At 37.2% G+C, this 13,236-nt stretch overlaps 1 protein-coding gene across 1 annotated transcript in view; it reads right to left on the bottom strand.

Annotated features, from left to right (window-relative positions):
- LOC126298023 (Down syndrome cell adhesion molecule-like protein Dscam2) overlaps positions 1 to 13,236 on the bottom strand; it is a 632,609-nt gene that overhangs the window by 100,352 nt on the left and 519,021 nt on the right. The window contains exons 23-24 of the mRNA XM_049989376.1: positions 5,565 to 5,711; positions 1,702 to 1,863 (exon numbers count right to left, since the gene is read on the bottom strand). Of these exons, the coding sequence (XP_049845333.1) occupies positions 1,702 to 1,863; positions 5,565 to 5,711 (309 nt within the window). The remainder of the gene's footprint in view (positions 1 to 1,701; positions 1,864 to 5,564; positions 5,712 to 13,236) is intronic.

Raw genomic sequence — 13,236 nt, forward strand, 5'->3', positions numbered from 1 at the left:
AGCACTGGATTCTCTGTCCCTGCCACCCGTTATGAACATTTTGAGTCTCCCAGTCTATATCGGGCAAATTAAAATCTCCAGCCGGAACTATAACATGGTGGGGAAATCTACTCGAAATATTTTCCAAATTATCCTTCAGGTGCTCAGCCACAACAGCTGCTGAGCCAGGGGGCCTATAGAGACAACCAATTACCATGTCTGAGCCTGCTTTAACCGTGACCTTCACCCAAATTATTTCACATTTCAGATCTCCGTCAATTTCCTTTGATACTATTGCACTTTTTATCACTATAAACATGCCTCCCCCTTCACTGTCCAGCCTGTCTTTGCAGTATACATTCCAATTTGAGTTTAGGATTTCATTACTATTTACGTCTGGTTTCAGCCAACTTTCTGTCCCTAGTACTATATGGGCATTGTGACTGTTTATTAATGACAGCAGTTCTGGGACCTTTCTATAAATGCTCCTGCAGTTTACTATTAGCACATTAATATTGTTATTCCCTGTTGCATTTTGCCTACTCCTACCTTGCCGCGTCTCAGGAGGCGTCTTGTCGGGCCTAGGGAGGGAATTCTCTAACCTAGAAAACCCACATGTGCACTCCACACATACTCCGATACCCTTGTAGCCACCTCCGGCATGTAGTGCACGCCTGACCTATTCAGGGGGACCCTACATTTTTCCACCCAATAACGGAGGTCGAGAAATTTGCACCCCACATCTCTGCAGAATTGTTTGAGCCTCTGGTTTAAGCATTCTACTCGGCTCCAAACCAAACATGTGAACATCCCTCTACCATGAGTAATTTTCGAGTTCTGCATGAAAATATTTCACCGAATGGCTCATCAAGAGCTTATTGTATCACTCAGAGATGGAAAAAAATCTTTCACTTCACAACACCAGTATATCACAACTTAGTGGAGAGTATTTGCGAAAGTAAAAATGCTGTAATAATAGTGAAAGGCAGTCCAATAATGATTAATTAATCTTTGGAAGGAATGTGAGAGTGTGTCTGAAGTTTTTAGTCACATAATGGATATACAGGGCTACTGTGTAAGATGCACACCCCATAAATTTCAGGGTATCCATTTAATGTAATTAGACAGATAAAAAATCTACTCACCAAGCACCAGTAAGAGAACACACATTTAAAAGGTATTAAAGTTTGCAAGTTTTAGGAGCCAGTGGCACCGTCCAGTAAGTTTCCCATGACCTGGGATAGTGGGTAACTTTTCTGACTCTACCCCTTCTCCTAAATCTCACCAGTGCTTTTCCTTCACCCCTCTTCCTTCCCCTTCAACCCTTCTGTCAGAAGAAGGAGTCACAGGTTCCAAAAGTTTGTAAACTGTAATAACTTTTATGCATGTGTTCTGCTGTTGCCACCTGGTGAGTAGATTTTTTTAGCTAACGAATTACATTATATTTTAAAAAATTGATTATTTTCAAGGATATTCATTTTGTATGGTGGTGGAATGCTGCTGTTTTCGAACTACAGGGAAGTAGTGTATTATCCACTTAATAGAACTCTTAGATACTTCAATACTTATATTCATTAAAAAATTACACATACTGACACAAAAAACTACCCTTCCATGCAAAAACAAGTTTTAATACACTGAATCATTGATTACACAATAGCAGTATCTACATAATGAGTAGCTCCAGATAAATAATGGCATGGGAATAATATATTACATTACCATCCTGTTCAGTTGTACAGAAAGCAGACTGGCTCAGTTCACCATCTCCAACATTTGTGAAAGCCAGCAGTCTTACAGAGTAGTTCGTAAACTTGAGAAGCCCATGAAGGTATGTTTCAAGGCTAGCAGTTCTTTTTACTTCACTTCCCACAGTTTGAAAATCTGAAAACAGTCCATTCAAAAATGATATTACTCATGTGCTGCATTTTGGCTTAGGTTCTGCAGGAGAAACACATATGATAAATACTGCATAAAATTTGACATGCTATAGTGTAAAATTAACATACAAGATATATGATTCCATCTAGCAATGAATTCACATGAAAATATTAATTGATCTGTTTTTGTTCAGTAGTACTAGTGTTAGTGATTAATCTGTCATGATGATCAGCAACCAGATGGCACTCGGGAGACCTGTCTGCGCATTTTTCATTTTTGATTCTGTAGGCCGTAACTGCACTAAGTTTAGAGGTGAACAGTGTTTGCAACAGTCATTCTGGGGTACAACCATCCACCGGCAACGAGTGTGTACTACCACCATATGGAATAACTTCAGCCATCTTAAAAGGTTTGCATTGTATACCTCCATGAAGCAGACTGGACATATCGAAGGAGTGCTCCGCACCCCACATACAATGTATGAGTGGTGTGTCCCTGCTTTCCGTAGTGGTATGTGAAACATTACCGAACCCATGAGGTTCTGAACATCCACACAGTACAGATGCATGTCACACTCAAACCATAGTGCAAGCAACAGTGGCTCATTGAACTTCAGTTAAACAGTTTTGTTTACACAATGAGGGTTCTAAATAAAGTAATTGACTTAGCTGTTAGGAAAACTGTGTATCATGCATATTTTATATCAGTAGTACAATACGGCATAATTTTTGAGGAACTGAAAACGTAAGCCTCATCAGAGCCTTCAAGCTACAGAAAAATATTATCAGAGCTATGACTGGAACAAACAATAGAAAATCATGCAAACCTGTATTTGCAAGCCTTGATTTACTGACAATTCCTTCCACGTTTGTATATGAAACACTTCTCTTTCAGTTAAAAGACACACATCTTTTTGAGGAAAATTCATTTACACATGCTTATGAAACAAGGCACAAACAAGATTACAAGTTACCTTGCCACAGAGTAACATTATTTGAAAATACTCCATATTACATGGCTTTGAAGCTAAGCAATAAAATGCATTCAAGTTGAAGGAGTGCAAGCAAGAACCCACAGGTGCAAACATTGAAAAATATTTAAAAAGCAAATGCTACTACAGTGTGGATGATTTTATAAATGAGGAAGACAAGTAGAAGATATTGAATTGTTTTCCTGTTTTTTCTACATTACGTTCTATGTGTATGCTTATGTTCCCTTTTAAATGAGATGTATGTTCTCTTTGTATGTGTCCATACTTATAAACTACGTATTGTGTGAACTATGTATCTAAATATCTAGATGTATACATATGTACTACTTTTATGAAAGTATGTGTTCTTTGAAGTATGTCCATATTTATAAACTAGAGAAGCAAACATGAAAAATACTGAAAAAGAATGATTTTAAACCACTGTGGAAATTTTAAGAAAAAGGAAGAAATCTAACATGTAATTATCTTTTTATGTTGTAATGTGCTTCTGGGAACATCCATATGCTTTATCTTAATGTATCTTGTTTTAAGGTATAAGTAGGTAGGCATAGAATTATTCATTGGCGAGTCACCAATATTTCAATAAAATGAGTGTATATAGTATGTCATGTGACAATAAAGATTCTATTCTATTCTATTCTATTCAACCAGGGAATAAATCTGGGCATATGTTGCACCTGCTGTGTCATCAAGGACACTTGGGAACCATCTACTGTACTTACAGCAGCACTAAGATCATGGGGAGTGACGACCAAGCAGTTTGGTTGCTTTAAACACCCAACCAACCAACCAAACAAACAAACAAACGAGATCACATACGATGCTGACCACACTACCACTGACACCATGACACTGCTGAACACGGCTACTCTCAAGTCTAGAAAGAATCGACTGGAGAGAGTGGAGTGGAGTGGTGGTCTGTTGTCTTCAGTGATGAGAGGAAGTTCTGTCTGTATGCATGGCTTACACCTGGTGAACAGCCTATTCTGGAGCACACCCACCCGCAACACACAGGTCCCCTCCCAGGCTTCATGGTGTGAGGGTCACCAGTTACAAATTTTGGTAACATTTACTGTTTCTACGAGGTAAAGAAACCACTGGTCAGTACATAACACATGTTTTTAATCCCATACTAATACCCTTTCTTCTGCAGGAAGGTGATGTGCTTTTTCAGCACAACAATGCCCAACAACATATGGCTGCTGTGACACAACGTGTTGTTTGTGTTGCTCTCGCTGGCAAGCTCACCCTATCTCTTACCAACTGAATGCATATGGGACATGGCAACGCAGGAACTTATTCATTCTCCGGGGCCTGCTAGAATCAATGTTGAAATGCAGCAAAAGTTGCAAGATGCTTGGGACTTAGGATGCCATTCGACACTTTTATGATCATTTCTACATCTACATCTACATCTGCATGGATATTCTGCAAATCACATTTAAGTGCCTGGCAAAGGGTTCATCCAACCACCTCCACAATTCTCTATTATTCCAATCTCGTATAGCGCGCGGACCGAATTAACACCTATATCTTTCCGTATGAGCTCTGATATCCCTTATTTTATCATTGTGATCATTCCTCCCTATGTAGGCTGGTGTCAACAAAATGTTTTCACAATCGGAGGTGAAAGTTGGTGATTGGAATTTTGTGAGAAGATTCCGGCACAACGAAAAATGATGCCCAGCCCAAATCCTGTATCATTTCTGTGACACTCTCTCCCATATTTCACAATATTACAAAATGTGCTGCCTTTCTGTGAACTTTTTCGATGTACTCCATCAGTCCTATCTTGTAAGGATCCTACACTGCACAGCAGTACTCTAAAAGAGGACGGACAAGCATAGTGTAGGCAGTCTCCTTAGTAGGTCTGTTACATTTTCTAAGTGTCCTGTCAATAAAACGCAGTCTGTGTTCCTTCAAATTTTGCATGCAAGAATACACACCTGCATTGCTGCCAGAGGAGGGTGCACTGTCTACTGATGCAACTGTTTAGGCACCCTTTCCTTTGATATTTGTTTCATTTGGTCTGTATTTGTTACCATACACTCCTGCAATAATGAACTATGAGCCATATCACTTATCAATAAAATGACCCTTTACTTGAGATTACTGCATTTTTATTTTCTGACAGTGTATGATTCATGATTTATAATGTACACAACACTTGCACGGAAATGACTCAATACTACATACACACCAACTGAATACAGTCTAACATTAAAAAATTTTATGGACCTCATCATCTGCTTTTGACAGATGTAAAGTGCAGTTCAGTGAAAAGAGAATTAGGAATAATTTACAATGGAAGTCAGTCATCAACTAATATAAAAATCAGCATTCTTCATTGTTAGCTTTACAGCTTTTTATGGCTATGATGATTAGCTTAGAATCTATAATCCTTGGCAATAGAAAAGGAAGTTCTATATAAAATGACCACAAAAAAGCATTCTTACATTGTTAAATCTTATTTTAATTTTCACATTGGGTTATAATTTTATTTTGGAATGGTATCTGAAACTCATTGAGACTTTTAAATGTTTTTAATGAATTTAAATTGGCAACAGACTCACCTTATACTACTCATTAGCAGAACATCTAAGTCTATATTAAAGATAATAGTAAGATCTTAAAGCAAGCATTGTTCACAGCAGATTTTAGTCTGATTCTAAAGAGAGTTTATGGTACTGGAAATGAGTCATGACAGACTTACTGTAATCAGTAATGATGGGCCTGTAGATGACTTTGTATCCACGTATGATGCCACCATGGCTATGGGCTGGTGGTGGTGACCAGCTGACTTTCACACTTTGTGATGATAAAGGAGAGCAGGTTACATTTCGTGGAGGGGCATCTGGAACTGAAGATAGCAAAGTGATAATATGGTTCTCACTGCACAGCAAGTTATATTTTTTGTAGCACAAAATATAGCAATTTTGTGTTACATTACATGTGCAAATATTTGTTAGTAATGAAAATTTACTTAAATAATGTTGAGATATCTCGTGATATCCAAACGTTATCAAAATATAATAAATTAGAATAATACAAGTGGTACAAAACCATAATCACAAGTAATGAGTCAGCACCAGCAGTTCATTATTTAAAATCTGTGAATATAAGAAGTACAAAACCACAATCACAAATACTGAGTCAGCACCAGCAGTTCAACGTTTAAAATCTGTGAATATGCAGATATGCTTAAGCATCAATTAATATCATGAAACAGTGTCACTTATTACAAGCTCACATTAACTTCTGGAATGCAAAAATCATGTTAAACTGGTTGACAGTGTACAACCCATTGATGAATATACATGGGAAACACGATGGTAATTCATACCAGACCTGCATTGATGATATAAGTGGCATCAAAAAAATAGACACTGACAAATGTAAATTTTTGGGGATATACCTAGATGAAAATCTTAGATGGGTAGACCATATCAATTTTGTATGCAATAAAATCAGCAGTTCACTGCACTTAATTAGCAAACTATCAAAATTAGTCTCTCAAGAAACATTAAAAACTGCTTATTATGGGACAATATTTGCATATATTAATTATGGAATAAAGGTATGGGCATGTGCTGCTGATAATCACATGAACAGAATCCTAACACAGCAGAAAAGAGCAATCAGGACCATGCATCAACTAGGATACAGAGATTCATGTAGGGAAACCTTTGTACAATGTAAATATCTAATAGTATATTCCTTGTATCTGTACAAATTAATAACATTCTTTGTGGACCATAAAAATAACGAAACTAAGTGCTCTGATGTGCATACCCATAACACACGACAAAAAGATTGATTCTTCAGAAAGGGAACTAAACTAAAGACAACAGATCATAGTCCTTGGATTAATGGCCAGATATGGTTTAACAAACTGCCAAGTGCTATAAGATGCCACAGAGGTAAAGTATTCAAAAGAGAATTAAAATCATTCTTAACTCTCAAATGTTTGTACTCACTGAATGAATACTGATATTAAAATGTAGCTACTCTTAAATGTAGGCCTAACTCTTCTATCTATACGATGCACTATTCTGAGGTGATTGTAATATATATTATTTTTGTAACAACATGCTGTAAATGCAAATACCTATACTGTGTAACAACTGTATGTTGCGTTAGGAAATTCTGTACTCTATATTGCCAAGTGCATCACCCGTAAGTGGCTTCTGGTACATGTGAATTGCAAATTCCTACTGTTTGAACAAAAATTGTACAAAAATGCTATGACATTTGCAAAAGTCACCAGTTGGGGACTATATGATAATAATAATAATAATAATAATAATAATAATAATAATAAATAAAACATTTGTGATGGGTATTCTATACTGAAAACACCATGAATGCATTACAATCTAAGGTCAACAGCAATACTGTATTAAAGGTAAAAGTTTAAAAATCAATGGAATGATTCAGAAGCCACTGCAAGATTGATACATCCAATTTAATAATCTCTCACCCTACAGAGGAGATGTTGATGCACAGACAGGCACAATGAAAAGATCGCTATACATTCAAGGTTTTTTTTTTTGGGGGGGGGGGGGGGTCTAGGAACAGAACTGCAGAAAAATAAATCAACTGTATCCAAACTGAGGAAAAACAGATTAACTCTACAACCAGGTACAAAAGATTATGTACACTAAATGGTCACAAACTCATCCTCTCCCATTCTGATGCAGTGTGGAGGTACATTTGGCCAGCACATTGTTCTTCTATCTGTTATCAGCTCCCAGGTCTTGAAGCTGCTATTTCTTATTGAAGTAGCTCTTCCATAAGCCTCATGAGGCTGAGTACACATGTCAGTCCTCCCCACAAGTAAACTCCATTACACTAATGGGAAATTTAAGCCAGATCCAGAGAATGGCATTCAAATGCACTAGTGCTCAGCTACACATGTGGGCAATTTTGCTAAACTACTTTCAAATACCAAAACTGTTAAGAAACTGAAAGCAAAGAAGACCTCAAATGGAACAAGATGAAGTGTTAAACGAAAAGAATTAATTTCATGCAACCAATTCAAAAAATATGTTGAATAACAGAATATTCTGAATTAAAGAAAATTATTCATAAATTTCTTTGAATGTGATCAAATGCCACAAAAATATAGCAAGAGAAACAACAAAAGGTCATAAGATCATGAAGGAAACAAAACAGAAATGTATGTTGGTAGATGCCAAATTTCATCAGTGTGGAAGGTGGCAGATGTCACAGTAACTATCAGAAGACAGAAAGAAGATTCCAATATTTCTTTAAATTTGTGTAGCTCATGAGCTCAATCAAAAATACTGATAGTTAAGAATGATGAGTCTAGCATTCCAGATTTAATAACAAGTAAGATGTATAAAATCATTTGCGGCACGAGGAAAGGAAAGGCTCTCTGAGATAATGGAGTTCAGTAGAAATGGTTAAACAAGGAGGTAAGCCAATACAAAACAAACTTGCAAACTTACGACTGAGAAGGAAGAGTCTTCCTTGAAAATGAAACAATGCAGAAATTGTTCTACTTTACGAGAAAAGGAGAATTTATAAAATAGGAGGACAAAGGAGAATTTGTAAAATATGAACCTGTTATTAATTCATCACACTCCATGTACCATCAAGAACGAGAACCTTCAGGGATGTGAAATGAGTTAGCATGTACATTAGCAAAAGAGCATGAAATCATAGAAACCCAATCAGCATACTGTTTTAAGAATGAAGTATTACTGTGCTCCTTAGTGCAGTTCATTCTTAGGCCATCCAAATTAAATGGGGTAATTTATACAGAAAGTAGCTACTTTGAAAAAAATCTGTTGTCTTCTGAGTCACATCGTAGGGCTGCTGTTTGTATGCTATTGGTAGTTTAATATCTACTGGATTATATTGATATTTCCAAAGAAAATATGTAACTATGTTTGTAAATACTGAGTCCTATTTACAGTACACTACCACCTGTTATGCAGCTTTACAGAACTTTTCACTCTCTGAATCTATCAGAAAACATACCACAATGTACAATATATTCATTACATTCATTAAAATAATCAACAAACACACAAATTGGAATTAATTTTTTTTAATGGAATTCTTTGATTTTAGAAGTGGATATAGTAAAATAACCAATTTACAAGTCATGAATGGGATTACAGAAATGAGCAATGAGTATGAATTCTCTTTGTCTTGGGTTCATACATTTTGAGAAATTTGTTGATTCATTTCCAATTAAACTGATACTAACAGAAAATTAAAAACATCAATTTTATTCAACTGATGTAACTATAGTGGTGAATATATTTGTCAGTTTTACGTCTTCCATTAGATTTTTCCAGGATAGCAGGATATTGAGAGAGGAGTCCAGAAATTATATTACATATCACCGAACCTACACTCAATATCCCTAGAGGAAGTCCTCAGCTTTTTTTATACCGGAAAAACTATTGCTTTGCTCATCAATTGCACTGTTTGTGCCAAGAGGAAATTAAACTGAACACCTGCTGAAAGCCATTAACAGAACAAATTTTAAAGCAGGTTTTAAAAACAATTATAATAGAACTAAAATAATAAATGATTTGCACACTCAGAAAAAAAAGTTCAAACTAATAATGAAGTAATAGAGCAGGTAGATGAGTTGTTGTAAATAGGGCAGTTGTGGATGAGTGGACTGGCAGGGGCAGAAATAAACAGGTGAGTAAAAATAGCCTGTAGTAATTCTGGCAAACTAAATATGATTTTCACAATGAAACTTTTGATGAGTTGGAAAGATTTACTATCAGCATACCATTTATGGTTTTGATTTTGACCTTTAATGTAAAAAATGTTAAAAAAATCGGAGTTCACTCAGTGAGTAATGAGCATGTGCACATTTAGAATTACTAGGGGAGACATGTAAACAAAGAAGTAGGCCCCAGAACAAACTGGAGTGGAAGATGTAATTAATACCACAATTCATTTACAATTGGTCAGAAGTCAGAGACCATTCCAATGGGGGCAGAGAGAAAGGGTGGCTAACTTCTGGGACTAATGTATCTAGAACAGGAAGAGGCCACTTTATTTAACATAGAAAATTAGCTCTAAACAAGCTATAACGGTGCACAACAAGCAAATTCTTCAGAAGACATAGAAAAGCAAAGATCATGCACTAAGCAGAAAACTTCAAATTTCCAGGAAAGAAGGCAGTCCAATTTGCAGTATCATTAGGAACCATATGAGTAAACATGGTGACATTCCATCCCTTGTGGGAGACATGCAATGTAAATTGGAAAATACTGGCAACTAAATTCAAAAATTTTATCTTACCAGTAGCTCTAACCACAGAGACAAAAAGGTGGCTATCAAAAGTATATCCAGCATATTCATTGAGATAAGCATTGCATACTCCATCAGCAGATATCAATTTTACAAAATCAGCTGTTAAAAGGGATGACAAAAATCATTCGCACTTGGGCTCTGGTGGTATTTGAACCAAACTTCTGAAATTTTGTGCTGGTTCCCTTAGTTGCCTTTATCATGAGTAAATTAGTCAGGGTGTTATTTCCTGAAGGGCTGAAGTATGAGGTTAAAACACCCATTTTAAAGCATGTAGGTGAATGAATCACCTCTAATTATAGACCTAGCTCTTTTCTCCTGATGTTATTAAAAAACTGAGTAACTGATGTATAACAGAATACTGGATCACTTTTTTGATAATCTTTTAACTACTACTCAGTCTGGATTCTCTAAAGGATTATCTACAGAGAAAGGAATATATCATCTAATGAATTTACATATATAAATAAAAAAACAAAGCTCCACATTCTGGCCCATATGGGCCAATTGGTACCAAATGACCACCAAGGATATCATGCGGATGTAGTATGGAAAGGCATGAGGTCAGCCTATCGCTCTCCCAGTCTTAGTCAGCTCCTTTTTTTTTTTTTTTTTTAAAAAAAACCTAAGAATGGCTACTTCTCAACTGAGTGGCTCCTCAACTGACATCAAGAGGCTGACTGCATCCTGTTACAGTCCCTCCACCAAGGAACACCCTCTGGGAGTGCCAAGAACTGAACCTGAGTCCTCCTCTTAGCAGCCAGCCATGGGCTTCAATTTAATTTTGTAAGTGGATCACAAATTTATATTAGAGACATTAAAATGTTATGACATTAAAGAGGGGAAGGGGTGTGTGCGTGTGTGTGTGTGTGTGTGGGGGGGGGGGGGGGGGGGGAGGAACAACCAGGATGGGAAACCATTTAAATGTTGTGTCCAACTAGGTTTCTTACTTGGCCCACTGCTTTTCTTAACCTAAATACATAATTTAACAATGGCATTGGAGGACTCTTCAAAATTGTGGTATTTGCTGATGGCACAATGTCCTAATACATCCATATTAAAAACACAGCTGAGAGAATAGTGGAACTGGCATACGAGTGGTTCATAGCAAACAGTTTAACAATTTATTTTTTATGAATTTTTGACATGCTGTAGTAATTGCAGGGCAGCAATTAGTGTTAATCAATAAAATGGAACAGCAGATAAAGTTGCAAATTTTGTTTTTATTTATTTGATGACTAGTTTCGGGTCTGGATCCAATTTCATACCACTCAGAAAGTCATAAGGGTATTTCCCAAAATATAAGTACCATGTCAAGATATACATATAACAAAGAGCAAATGAAGCAAACGATGGAAACTCCAGATAGGAATAACAACAATGTAGGAAAAGGTAGATAGGTTTGGCATTCCAGCCCGAGATGTTGGAGCTGGAGATTGTGTGCGTGTGTGAGGTACACTTGCTTGTGTGTGTGTGTGTGTGTGTGTGTGTGTGTGTGTGTGTGTGTGTGTGTTTGTGTTAATGTTGTGCATAGCCAAAAGCTACATGTGAGTGTCTTCTAATCTTGCCTGCAACTTAAAGAGCAAATGAACATTTACGAATCATACAGATAACTCAAAAAATGAAATTTGTAAATTTGGCTGTTTCTCCATTGTATTAATTTATTTTTGTGTAAAGCACTGTCTAAATCATTGACTTGAGGAGTTTTTGATGATCTCTTCAAAATGATGGAAAATATAAAAATACTTTTCAGACAATGATTTTCAGTTTCTAGAGGTTTTTTCAGAAATACTAATTTTTCCCCATTGTTCCCATTTCAAATTCTGAAGTTGAGTTCATTTTCTAGAGTTTCCAGATCATGTACAGTTAACAACCATTTTTGCCTCTATTTGATTGCCTAAAGCACATTTCACCTTAAAAAGATCAGACACAGCTTTGATGTTCACAGTCATGTAGAACAGCTGGTAAAACATGTTCCCCATAAGATGGTGAACTGAATGTCATACCAGTGAAAGTCTGCCATGAGCAGATCAAAGAGTAAGTGTAGTCTAAAAGTTAAGGAAATGTGCGAGCTTTCAGAGCCAGTGGCTGCTTCTTCCAGCAGAAGAGTTAAAGGGGAAGGAAGAGGGATTACGGAAATGGACTGGCACAGTTTAGGAAATACAGAGAGTTATGGGGTTCTGGGCAGTTTTTCCACAACTCTCTCCAGTTTCTAAACTTCACCAGTCCTTTTCCCTCCATCCCTCTTCCTTCTGCTTCAACCCTTCTGCTACAGGCAGCAGCCATTGGCTCCAAAAGCTTGCACATTTCCTGAACTTTTCTATGTTCATTTATATCATATAGACATATTAAAAGGTAGACTTTAGCCAAGGCTCATCCTAGAGGATAGTGAAAATTAAAATCCAGCAGAAACTAGTGCAGTCACAAAAATATTAATCTGAATACTGAGTGTAATAAACTGTATTCTAAAAAAAGTGTGCTCACTGCTTTTGTATGCCTCATGTAGAAAATATGAATACACTCCTGGAAATTGAAATAAGAACACCGTGAATTCATTGTCCCAGGAAGGGGAAACTTTATTGACACATTCCTGGGGTCAGATACATCACATGATCACACTGACAGAACCACAGGCACATAGACACAGGCAACAGAGCATGCACAATGTCGGCACTAGTACAGTGTATATCCACCTTTCGGAGCAATGCAGGCTGCTATTCTCCCATGGAGACGATCGTAGAGATGCAGGATGTAGTCCTGTGGAACGGCTTGCCATGCCATTTCCACCTGGTGCCTCAGTTGGACCAGCGTTCGTGCTGGACGTGCAGACCGCGTGAGACGACGCTTCATCCAGTCCCAAACATGCTCAATGCGGGACAGATCCGAAGATCTTGTTGGCCAGGGTAGTTGACTTACACCCTCTAGAGCACGTTGGGTGGCACGGGATACATGCGGACGTGCATTGTCCTGTTGGAACAGGAAGTTCCCTTGCCGGTCTAGGAATGGTAGAACGATGGGTTCGATGACGGTTTGGATGTACCGTGCACTATTCAGTGTCCCCTCGACGATCACCAGAGGTG

Source organism: Schistocerca gregaria, chromosome 1 (genome assembly GCF_023897955.1).
Source record: "Schistocerca gregaria isolate iqSchGreg1 chromosome 1, iqSchGreg1.2, whole genome shotgun sequence".
Classification (NCBI taxonomy): Eukaryota; Metazoa; Arthropoda; class Insecta; order Orthoptera; family Acrididae; genus Schistocerca; species Schistocerca gregaria.